The following is a 12,564-nucleotide window of genomic DNA, read 5'->3' as shown; positions in this document are numbered from 1 at the left end:
AAATTTCTGGTTAATTATTTTTGTATAAATTTGAAAGTAATGTGAGATTGGTATTTTGGATTAAATAAAAAAAACCACTATTCGATATAAATTTTATTACAAACTTGTTTGGACTTAAACAGCAAATTAATTAACACCAAAGAGCAATCAAAGTTGTACTGAAGAGGTTGTCAGCTTCGATTGTAACTGATTGGAAACGACTTGTCATAGCAGTTTCAAAATATACATTTTTAAAAAAAGAATTTTCAAAATCGGTCCATAAATGACGGAATTATCGCTGGACATACATAAAAAAAACATACATACAGCCGAACGTAGAACCTCCTCCTTTTTGGAAGTCGGTTAAAAATGAGTTTTTTCCATAAAAGAAGTGCAATTGTCTCCAATTATAATTTCATTTTAATTCATAGTTTTACCTACTTAATTTATACAAATAACACTTAACATTAATTCAGTTAATTATCGTTTACTAAAAACAATATTCAAGTGCCTTATTATTGTTATTAATTTATACAACATAATAAGACAATGACTATTGTCATTTATCGTCTGGGATTCAACTCTGTAAAGTTGTATCGCTTCGATAAATCATTTTGTGCATTAAATATCTATTGGCAATCAATAAACAGTTGGGTGTTTTTAATTCTATTCATCCAAGAATTTTACTTGGTTTTTATATATGGCCCGTTTTACCTGACATCTCACTGCTATTGTAGCGTCTATGAATTGAAATACTACGACAAGAGACTATACGTTTTTTTTTCATTCATAGACAATATGAGCACGTTTAGGTGTCTGAATAATTAAGACATAGGTACAAATTAATTAATTTATCCTATAACCTAATTAATCTAATGATATACACGTCAATAGATTTACAACCTATTAAATTAAATACTGCCTCGACAAGCCGTTTCATTTTAAAAACCATTTGAAGAGTCCCACAATTTTCCGAAACGTAATTAGATAATACAATGACAATCGAGAAGTATTTTACAAAAATATAATGTCTCGTTTACTAAATAATATATACAACAAAATTAGCTTACATATTGAAAATGTCAAAATATTCAATTAAGTTGGAATGAGAACCATAATAAAAAAAAATCGTTAAATATTTGAAATATACCTTCAATCGTACACCAATGACCCAAGTTTTACAGAAACACAGTAAAAAAATAATTACTACCATAATAAATAGAGGTATACAAAGGAGTAAACAGGAAGTAATGCTGAAATAATGAATGGAGCCAGCAAATAATGCAATACGTTGGCAGTGCAGTTGCACCGATACCAACCAACTTAGTCCGCTTAATGTACAATATGATGATAACTTTATGACGTCACGGAAATAAGTTGCAGATGTCGCTACGCGCAGGCGTTTTTTTTTATTTAAGTTAGCCCTTGACTACAATCTCACCTGATGGTAATTGATGATGCAATCTAAGATGGAAGCGGGCTAACTTGTTAGTAGGAGGATGAAAATCCACACCCCTTTCGGTAAATCAAGGCGAGAGCCGGGCGCGGGGTGATGCCTTGTTGCCGCGCCCGTGCATTACCGTTGATACCTAAAATCTTGTATTGCTCAGATTAACGCACGACTTTCCGATATGTCATAACGTTAGCATCGTACTGTACGAATTTTCGCCCACTGGCGCACTAGTAGACACCGTGTGTGATACACGCCCTTTATCATACGCACGCTTCTATGAGAAAATCACTAAAGTATACCACACCACGTATACTGCTGTATTCTTCCACTCTATTGATGGAATGAAGCCAGTTGGTACTTGTAATCAATTAGCATTAATTTGATAAGTACAAGTATCCTTTACACTAGTTTCTTTGTAATTGGCACTACTGTATTCAAAATCTTTTACAATTACAAATAGAAGAGTAAAGCAAGCCCTGTGATTCATATTTACCTGCGCTCGTGGATGGACATCTCATAATTCCTCACAACTTCAGTAAATAAATTTTATATAATTCAATATTCTATTGAAACCTTAAAATAATAATGTACATGTGATTTGTCTTTTACACTTTAATATTATATTCATTTTACTAGCATTGTTTAACTATGAAAAAACAAAGTTGAATCCTGAAAATATTCTATATCAAACCAAAAAAAAAAGTTATAAAGTTTTCGATGGCTAAATATATGCACATACATACATAAAAGTTATACTATACGAATGATCGCCCGCCATAGTACCTTGACACGCAATACAATGAAAGCTATTTAAAAGAAGTTATTTTAAAAATGATTTTGATTTCGTTCGCCGACTAGCGACGCTTGGCGCATCACCAACTCGATATGACTGCTATGTATGAGTTAGTAAATACTCTAACAAGGCTTTGATATTGTTTAAAAATAAACCCGAGCTAAAATACATAATGCATTAGTTAGTCAATATACAGGATGCTCGGGAGCATTTCCCATAACTTGAAGGTGTTCACGAGTCCACTGATAGGAGCCGAACTGCATAAATAATATTGTTTTAACTATTTTTTTTTTTAAACATTTTGTTTTCATACAAAGTAATTCAAATATATTTGCATTTTCAAATACGTAATCGCAGTGTTAAGACTGTCGATATCGACGAGATATTGCAACTGGCACTCCGCACTTCACTAGTAAGCTAATTATATCAATGAATGAATGAAGTTTGGCTAGGTCATAATATAAGGATGCGATATAAAGGACACAATTTAAGATCAATCTACAAAATAATTATTTACTCCGAAAATATTATTTTAAAACACATGCTCCTTGAACATTATTAAATAATTTTCGTTAAAGAATCCCTAGAGTTATGAGAAATACCTACTCCCCAGCACCCTATATAAATTGCATGTTTCCAACAATATTTTAAAACACAACTTTTTTCAATCAAGCAACATCAAGTGGAAAGTAACACGTTTCTATGATTTTGTAAATGACCCTTATCTATAAAGTCCGAATATTTAGACTCAATCGCCAATCCGCATTGGGATAGCGAGGTGGGTCCACACTCCACATCTTCTCTCCTATAGGCTGGCTCTTGATGATCTTATCGCTATCATTATCAGCCCGATAATGAGAGCGATAAGATCTTTGCCATTAGCAAAACTCACCCTATGTTACATAAGTAACCTTAAGGTTGAAATATAAACATGACGAAGTTCCACATACAGAAAAATATCTTTTGAACTTGGTAAAGAATCTAAAACATTATTCTTCCCCTTTTCAAAAGAAAATATTACAAAAAGTAACGATATAGACAGAAAGTTTACAAGATCTGCAACTGACAATAAAAAAATTAATTGTGTGGCGCCATTTAAATTTTTGTCTGCATTTTAGTTTATAGGAAATTGGGCAATGTGTATACAATCTCATATTGTCAGTTTCCAAACGAACTAAGTCAATTTTCATTTTTCAAAAAAATACTAGTAGTTAAAAAAAAGCCAAGATAGCAGTGGCGTATACTAGGTATTTAACTAGGGTAGGCATAATACAAATTGTACCAATTGGAAAATTCCTTCTCCAATACTAAGAGTATGCAGTGCATTTTGCATGTATGCAGTGCACGTCACTGCATAATAGTTCATTGAAGTATTCTATACAGCCAGTTTAGAAATGCCCATCAAAACTAAAATCTATAAAACTGGTTGTTCAATACGTCGATTTGAGGTTTCAAAACACTAACCCTCTGATAAAACAACTAGTTGCCTGACCTAATGGTAAATTGTTAAGAAACCTTTGTTATATTGTATTTTATTGTAGTTTTTTTTAAGTAATATCAACATTTCTAAGCAAGTCAGCCACAGAATTATAGACAACTGGTATTTGATATTGCCAAAGCATAATCATTTCAATATGATGATAACACATTACTTAAACATCTATTTTACTGATGACATAATTATTGAGGTTGCAACATCATTTGTATACTAATGAGATGTTTTTATGGAACTTTCTCTCACAACTTTGTGAACTTTCTTTCAACATCTTCATGAATAACAATGTTGTTTATTTGCTCTTTATTAAACAATCACCTTTATTGAAATTAAATTATACTTGTATTTAAACAGCAAAAAAATAAAATTAAATAATATTGGCTATGTGAAGCACCCACTCTACTAAATAAAAGAAGTTAGAGAACTGATATTTTATATTTAAATTAATTAATTTATAATAGACAATAGAAAATATAAAAGTATAATGTCAACATGTTTGGGCATTCCTGAATTAAACCGTAGATTACAAATATTTTACAATAAACAAATGGGTATTTGATTCTTCATGAACAGAAAGGATAATAAGATCGATCATGTATAGAATAGACAATAGATCATGAACAGAACAATTAATTGATTGATCATGACCAGAACAAGCAATTGATTGTACATAAACAGAACAGATAATTGATCAATCACAAACAGATAAGACATTAGATTGATTATGAACAGAACAGATAATTGATCAATCATGAACAGAACAAGCAATTGATCAATTGTGAACAGAACAAGCAATTGATTGTACATGAACAGAACAGACAATTATTGATTGTACATGAGCAGTTAGGGCATTAGATCGATCACAAGGTTGGCACCGGTGCGCATCAGTAGACGGTGACGGAAGCGTACGTATGCGACGGGTGACAGTGACAGGCGGCGCGGAGGGGGGCGCTCAGTCGATGTACTGCGCGAGCCAGCGGAAGCCCTCCCCGTAGCCCTGCCGCTTCAGCACCGAGCACATGAAGAGCTCCAGCGGCCGCCCCGGCAGCTCCGACCGCGACACCTTGCCCTGAACACAACATCACCTATTAATATCCTTGTCAAGGTTGTGCCAAACATGACAGTGCGTAGTTTGATGCTTATGCTACTTGGGTTTTGCTCTTGACTAGCTCAGGTGATTGAGGCATCGGATGCTACAATAGTGCTTAGGCATTTGCGGTGGGTGGCACAATTTTAGAATAAACGTTTTTTTCTTTATTTACTACTTTCTAATATTGGTACAGAACACCATAATGATCATTTGGTGTTTATTTTATTACTAGTTGAAACAACCTCTAGTGCATTCTGATGTTGTAAGCCAAACTGAATACACACTTATGCTAATATTATAAAGAGATTTGTATTTTTGTATGTAACAATTAAAATCAAAAACTACAGGGACTGTTTTAAAAATTCTTTAGAAATGTAGAAAGCTCTATTTTATTCCCATATTCCCACAGGAACTAAGCGAGTGACACTGAGGGTTCGTAAGTAATAGATATTTTTGCACACTGCTGTTCAGAGTGAGTTGGTGCATACTTACCTATGTAAAAAGGATGTGCTTTGTCTTCTTTTTACTGTGAAAAGTTAGGCTATTCCTGACTCAGTAGCCAGTGATGTTAATATCATATTAAGCATTGACTTAGCATGATATTTAACAATCAAAATGCAAATCATTAACCTTGCCGATAGACTGCTGGTAGAGTTTGATGAACTGGTGGCATCCAACTTGTTGAGTAAATTACATGGCACAGAGTGTAGTCGGTAGTGTGAAGGTCAAAGCACTAACCTTGCCGGTGGTCTGCTGGTAGAGGTTGAAGAACTGGCGCAGCTCGTCCTCACTGGCAGCGCCTGGTTTGTCGATCTTGTTGCCGAGGATTAGCACGGGGCAGTTGCTGAGCGTCTCATCGGTCAGCAGCGAGTCCAACTCTTTCTTGGACTCGTGCAGCCGGTTGTGGTCGCACGCGTCCACCAGGAACACGATGGCGTCCACCGCGGGGAAGTAGTCGCGCCACACGCGCCGCGCCTGCTGGTGCCCGCCCAGGTCGAACGTCGTGAAGCGCATGCTGCCTATCGACAGCTCCTCGGACGCTGGAACGAGACAGCTGCGTCACACTACGTCACACATATTGACACTATGGCACAGTATCTCACATTACTCAGGTGTAAGAAAAATAATGTGTCATCATCATGAACTGATGGACGTCCACTGCTGTACATATGTCCCTTTTAAGGACTTTTAAACATCATTGTATTGACTTCCCCCATTACTTTCTTGATGTCATCAGCCACGACGAATCACGACCCTGAAGTGATACTGGGTGGAGGAACACAATTCAAAGACCATGGATGTTGAAATCCCAAAGAGCTGAAATGATCCCTCGCCAGAAAATACAGTGTTGGTTTACCCGCACTAGGTGGATCAATGTAAGTAATAGGTAAGGTTAAATATATTTCCAACCAATAGTGAAGGAATGGAATTTTTCACTCTCTAGCTAGCTAACACAGTGCAGAATTCTGTGAAAGAAACTTGTGCAGCTTGGAAGCTAGGAATTTATTAGTTCTGATCAATAAGCAACACAAATTATATAAAGTTATACTCCTGTGTTTATTTTGTACACCCATTATTCATATGGACACAGGTGTATTGATCAATGTATATTACCTAAGATGGAGAAATCATTTGTGATTCATAACAGGATACAAAAGTCAAATGATCATGAGGTAAAATATTATAAAATAGATGATGACACTAACAAAATCCAAAGTAATATTTATAAATTAAAAAGTGTTTCTTTTTTGTTGATTTACAATTTCAAAATTAAAAAATAATTTATTTCCAGTAGGCTTAGTTTACAAGCACTTTTGAAAAGTCAAGGTTGACTTTTTATAGACTCTACCACCAGTTTCGGAAAGCATGTTCTGCTGAGAAGAACCAACAAATAACTCAACACTTGTTCAAGAACCGTCAAGAAGCTCTTGAAAAAATCATACAGTATTATAATTTACAATTGGTAACATCATTACAATTTCCTATAGTTTTACCTCCTACATGACGGTGCAAATTGATCTGATGGCCTCCAAGCACTTTATCTAGATAGGCTAAATACCCAATGAATCATCATAAAATTTTGCATACATTTTGTCAGGGTCATGCATAGAATTGCATGAATGAAAAACAGTGTTCTAGAAAGTAGAAGATTAACAGTTTCACACAGGAAAAGCTACAATCAGTATGTAAGTATAAAACAATAAAACTAGACTTTGGAAACTACTTTAGAAAACCAGTTCAATAGTTTTATTTATAGTAGCAAAGTAAATAGGAAAACATAAAACTTTGAAGGACATAAAGTTATTCATACTTCTTTGGTAATTTAAATTTTAGATATGGTCTGTAACAGTCTAAAAAAAGTAATTTAAACATCAATATTAATAATAGTTATGTACTGAAGTAATTGTGACCTTGTAGTGCCTTATAATGCAATAGATTTTAGTGCATCCTGTCAGCTTTTTTCTCCAAAAAAAAGTCAGCTCCGATGCACAAATGAAGTTTACTCTTTCAAATTAACTGTCTAAATAGGTGTATGTTGCCTCTCAGTATACACAATTTACTCATGTGTCTCAATACCTACACCTGAAGTGAGGTGCATGAAACCGAGGAGCAGCAGGCCGCGATGTGCACGCCTGCCAACGGAGTGCACAGTGAAAGGTTGCACACAAAAAGTAATGCTTTCATTCATTCATTGAATTTTACTGCCCATATTTTTTTCATACCAGGAGCTATATAGGGAAAATCGATTCTTAACTCCAATAATAAAAAAAAAGAAATCTTACTGGGATGTAGTGTAGGTACATGCTGTGCCAATCTGTCGTCCTTCAACATATGCAGAAGTGTGGTTTTGCCTGCATTGTCCAGCCCCAGGAATAACAGCTTTCCAGATTTTTTATACAGGCCTGTACATCATACATTATTTAAGTATTAAATAAAAAAAGGTTTACTTTTGATTTTATTTGAATTATCTCTTACTTTCTCATATTATCAAACATAACAACATAAAGTTAACTATTACAGTATTTTTCCATATTCATTTAAATTATTCTCATACAGAGTATTAAAGATATTAAATATTCATTCCATTTAAATATAAGGTCAACAAATATGATACACTATTATCATACAGCGTAACTGTGTCATTGTATTAATAATATCATATATTACTAATATAGCCCCAACAGCTTTACTGTATAGCATTTTCTGTTATATTTACTTGGGCAAACAAAGGTCTTGGGTTTGATTCCTGCCTGCTGGTCTATTGTTGTACCCACTCCTATAAGATTAATTGTGAAGATATTGGTCATATTCAAAATTTAAAAGATATTCTTTTCTAAAGGTAATATTTGTGAAAAGATAGAATGAAAATTATGTTCTTTAGGATTTAATTTCAGGATAGAATAATGTATTGAAAAGCAGTTACAATTAATTAGTAAACAAAGAAGCGTCAAAATTAGCATAAGTATATTTTGACCTCAAATTGTTCTTTGAGTACAGAGGCCAAAAAAAGGATTTCATTGTTTTGTTCTAGTATTTTGAATTACCAATAATCTGAAACTTTATTAAACAATGAATTATGAAACAAATTGATACAATGTGTATTTATTTTTAAAGTTTTTCATACAAGTTATTATTATAAATTGTTACAAAAACTTTAAAAGGCCTCATTTTAATTTCATCAACACAGATAATTCTAAATACAGATGATTAAACAGGCCAGAGTTCACACATATAAGTATTCATAATTTGCATGTTCATTACTTGTGTGTTTAAGTACATACATTTAAATAAGAAATGAAAAGGATTTTGTTGACTCACCCAGAAATCCCAAGACGCCAGTAAACCAATCCCAGATAAACATTTTGAATCTGGAATGTGTTAAATTTTGGTATTAATATTGGAACAGAGTTCAGTCTGTTTCACAAAGGATCTATTTGTGATGACTGGCACATCTCATCATTATCAATTACGACGTTGTTTCTATAAAAAACGTTACTTATTTAGAGACAGATGTTCACATTTTCGTCAAGGAACATCGCAAATCCGTATTATTACGATAATGAATTGAGTAATGTGAATGACAGTACGTCATTTGCGTAGTTGAAAGAAATTTCCCATTTCTGAAGATGTAAAACAGAAATACTCACTCGATAAAATTGTACTAGATTAACTAACACTAAAGGAAGTTTATCACAAGGTTTCACACTTATTTGCAATATGTTTCGTCGTTAAAACCGACGATTTTCTCAATACTTATACAAATACGATGAAATATCAATCTGATTCTGTTGGCAATGAATGACGTATGCTACTTCCGGTACACTGTCACATTGTTAACGTTTAGGAATGCATTTAGTTGTCAGAAATCAGATTTTATACCTCAGACCAATTATTACGCACGCACAATGGCATAGATTAATTAACTATGGAGTTGCATCGCATCCCATCCATTTCACCTACAAAGTTGTCTGTCGTTTTTCACGGTTAAGCTCTATCGAAAATTTATTCTTTTCGATTTATGAGCTTACCCGTCAAACACCACACCACTATATTATATTTTATATCCATAGACTTCAAACAAATATAGGATAGGCTACTTGCCTGCAGTACTAAAACAAGAAGATTTTGTGCTTATAGGCAGTTATGTCTAGAAATTAAAGTTGCATTTAATTTGTGAAAATAATCTCGTAGTTGTAGTATTTTATAAAACAAAATTGTATTTTTATCATGCAAACTGCAAACGCCAATCATAAACTGTGACGTCATTAGTCTAAAATGCATCGATTTGTAACTGGCGTTTGCAGTAACTTGATATATTATTACGTTGTTATAGTCTGCGTTTCACTTGGTTCCTAACGATCACTGTCACGACTTTCACGGCAGTCTTTCCCGTTCCACTTGCTTGTAATCAAGCACCCCTCTCCATTGCATAAAACACATCATAATTTTACAAGTAACTTAGCGTATAAAATTCTTTGATTCTTCAGCTATTCAATGGTGTAATGATATTTTGGATAGATATGATAGTTACGTAGCTACAATAGCAAACTGTATCCCCCGATTTTCATTTTTTATATATTTTACATATATTCGTTTTTTTGGAATGACACCCCATAATGGAAGCAATTTTAAAACGTATCTACGTCAAAAACAAGTACAACGTCACGGGTGTCCTTGTCAACCGCCAACCTTTTTTTTAATAATTTTTATTTCAAAATTTAACACTATTAATATAATATGTAATATTATCGTGAATCGCGGCAAACTTTCAAGAGTGAAACGAACTATCACCGTACCCATGCTATCTGAAAAAAAAACTATAACCATTAATATAAATATATAAAATAACAATAAAAAATACTCCATCTTATTTATTTAGTTTTTGTAAAAAGTTTTTAAAATATTTAAAATCATAAGACGCCATTTTTACAAGTAACTTTATTCTTGAATAATAATGAAAATTACTCATGTGACGCTTCGTGTCGTACTGACTCGAGAATGTGTTCGTTTTTGAATTTCATATTTGTGACGAGTACGACTCCGTCGTGTTCCGTGCGCTCCATCTGTCTATTATTGACTAATCTGTGGACGTTTAATTTTTTTTAGCGTGGCACAATAAAATTGAGAATAAAACGTCAACTGTAATGTGGTATATATTCTTTGGGTATGTGTCAATGTCAAAGACTCAAAGTGGTACATTATCTATGTCTTTCTTGTTTTGACAGCTTTCAAAGCTAAAGGTATTAAGATTTAAGATTTTATTTTTCAAAAACTTGTGTGTTATTTGTGGACTAATAATGGAATATTAATAGCATTTAGTAGGATAGTGTTTGTTTAGTATCGGTGCAATTTTGTGAGAAAATACATAAGCGGATTGCAGAGATTTTTTAAGGTTATAAAAGTGCTGTAAAGAGTGTCATTATTTGCAGGCCTGAGCCATGGCACCGAGGAAAAACAAAGTTGCGAAAGAGGAGGTGCAGGTGACCCTCGGTCCCCAGCATTTAGTTGGAGAGACCGTGTTCGGAGTGGCTCACATATTCGCTTCGTTCAATGATACATTCGTACACGTTACCGACTTGTCTGGCCGGGAAACTATTGCCAGGGTAACGGGAGGTATGAAGGTGAAGGCCGACCGTGACGAGGCGTCCCCTTACGCCGCTATGTTGGCCGCCCAGGTAATATTCTCTTTGTGTTGTATGTAAACAGTACCTAACCTCCAAAAACAATAATGTTTTTTTTAAATAGTCGTGTAAAAACTTAAATGTAATAAAATTAACCACTTGAAAGCCACATTTGTGAGTATCATACACTATATTTACTCCTGTATTCTCACGGTGTTTGATATATAAAAATTATACTGTGCCAATTGAGGCCAGATCTCTAGAATAGTTGACTTTTAGCTTTTATATAATGACAAAGACCTGCCCACACTAAACAAGCCATTTGTCTAAAACTATCCGTGTTCTTAACTGAAGATTTATAGTAAAGTTAACTAATTTCACCAAATATATTTCTGTAGAATCCAATGGTATAATATTGTCAAGAAGTCTCTTGTGTACAACACCCATATTATTATGGTAATTGGGCCAAGGAATAAAATATCTTTTTCCTGATGTTACTGCTTTGTTTATGTGACATTTATGTAATTAGGCAAAAAGAATCTTAACCAATAGTCAACTGACATATCAAAAGTGCTTGTAAACTGAACCAAGTTGAAAAAATTAAGATTCCAAGATTTTCTACATAGTTACAAGTGTAGCTAATAAAAAGCATGTAATAAATGTATTCAAATAAAACAATTATTATTCTTATTCTTATGAATTTTGATGTGTATGTAGTGAACCATGGTAGGTGATTTCCTTCCAAACTTTGGTGTCCATCAGTAAAGTAAATATGCCCCCTGAAAATTGTCCGACAAATATGATAAAACCCATGATAATATTTATGCATCATATTTAGCTAATTTCATTAATGTTTTGTAATCAACCAACATAATGTTACTATAACTTTGCAGTAAAATATAATGCTTTTATTTTCAGGATGTGGCTGAGAAATGCAAGACCTTAGGTATCACAGCCTTACATATCAAGCTACGTGCGACCGGTGGCAACAAAACCAAGACACCTGGCCCCGGTGCTCAGTCTGCTCTCCGTGCCCTAGCCCGTTCCAACATGAAGATTGGCCGCATTGAAGACGTAACACCTGTGCCATCAGACTCAACCCGTAGGAAGGGTGGTAGACGAGGACGCAGGCTGTAATCTAGTTTAAGTAAACTGTGGACTGAAATAAAAAGGTTTACGGTTTATAAATGTTTTTATTTCTTACCCATATTTTCAAGTTCTGTAACCGAAGTCTAAAATGGTATCACTAAGTCTCCAATGCCTGTCTGTCTGTCCATCATACCAATGGTCCAAACCATCTGTCACCAGGTTGTATATAGCTAGACAGTTGAAATTTTCACATAATGTGATGTATTTTCTCTTATTGCTATAACAACAAACAAATAAATAAATTCTGATAAACCTCTAAATAAGCGCGAGGTGTAAGATAGCATCACCTATAGAACAATGCTTAACATAATAGAAAAGTATTCGCGATTTATTGAAAAGATATTTATTACAATATATTTTAATGGCTGAACTGATTTTAATGGGACTTTCACTGGAAGATTCTCAAAAAAATCCATGAATCCCACAGGATTTCCTATTGTTAAATTAGCAACTTTACTGTGCTGGTTTGGACTGCTACGTACT

At 34.0% G+C, this 12,564-nt stretch overlaps 2 protein-coding genes across 2 annotated transcripts; one reads left to right on the top strand and one right to left on the bottom strand.

Annotated features, from left to right (window-relative positions):
• Positions 1-78: 78 nt before the first annotated feature.
• Positions 79-9,117, bottom strand: LOC112043471 (GTP-binding protein SAR1b). Its single transcript, XM_024078883.2, has 5 exons — positions 8,959-9,117; positions 8,630-8,679; positions 7,594-7,713; positions 5,549-5,850; positions 79-4,789 (listed from the first exon to the last, which is right to left on the bottom strand). Exons 2-5 carry the CDS (start codon positions 8,670-8,672, stop codon positions 4,673-4,675), a joined length of 582 nt encoding a protein of 193 aa, XP_023934651.1. The 5' UTR covers positions 8,673-8,679; positions 8,959-9,117; the 3' UTR covers positions 79-4,672.
• A 1,295-nt stretch (positions 9,118-10,412) lies between these two features.
• LOC112043474 (40S ribosomal protein S14) lies at positions 10,413-12,120 on the top strand. The gene is made up of 3 exons (XM_024078886.2): positions 10,413-10,551; positions 10,741-10,986; positions 11,851-12,120. The coding sequence occupies exons 2-3, from the start codon at positions 10,750-10,752 to the stop codon at positions 12,067-12,069; spliced, it is 456 nt and encodes a 151-aa protein (XP_023934654.1). The 5' UTR covers positions 10,413-10,551; positions 10,741-10,749; the 3' UTR covers positions 12,070-12,120.
• Positions 12,121-12,564: the final 444 nt, after the last annotated feature.

This window comes from Bicyclus anynana, chromosome 12, assembly GCF_947172395.1.
Source record: "Bicyclus anynana chromosome 12, ilBicAnyn1.1, whole genome shotgun sequence".
NCBI classification, from domain to species: domain Eukaryota; kingdom Metazoa; phylum Arthropoda; class Insecta; order Lepidoptera; family Nymphalidae; genus Bicyclus; species Bicyclus anynana.
The sequence above is the reverse complement of the archived record's forward strand: the minus strand, read 5'-3'. Positions and strand labels throughout refer to the sequence as shown.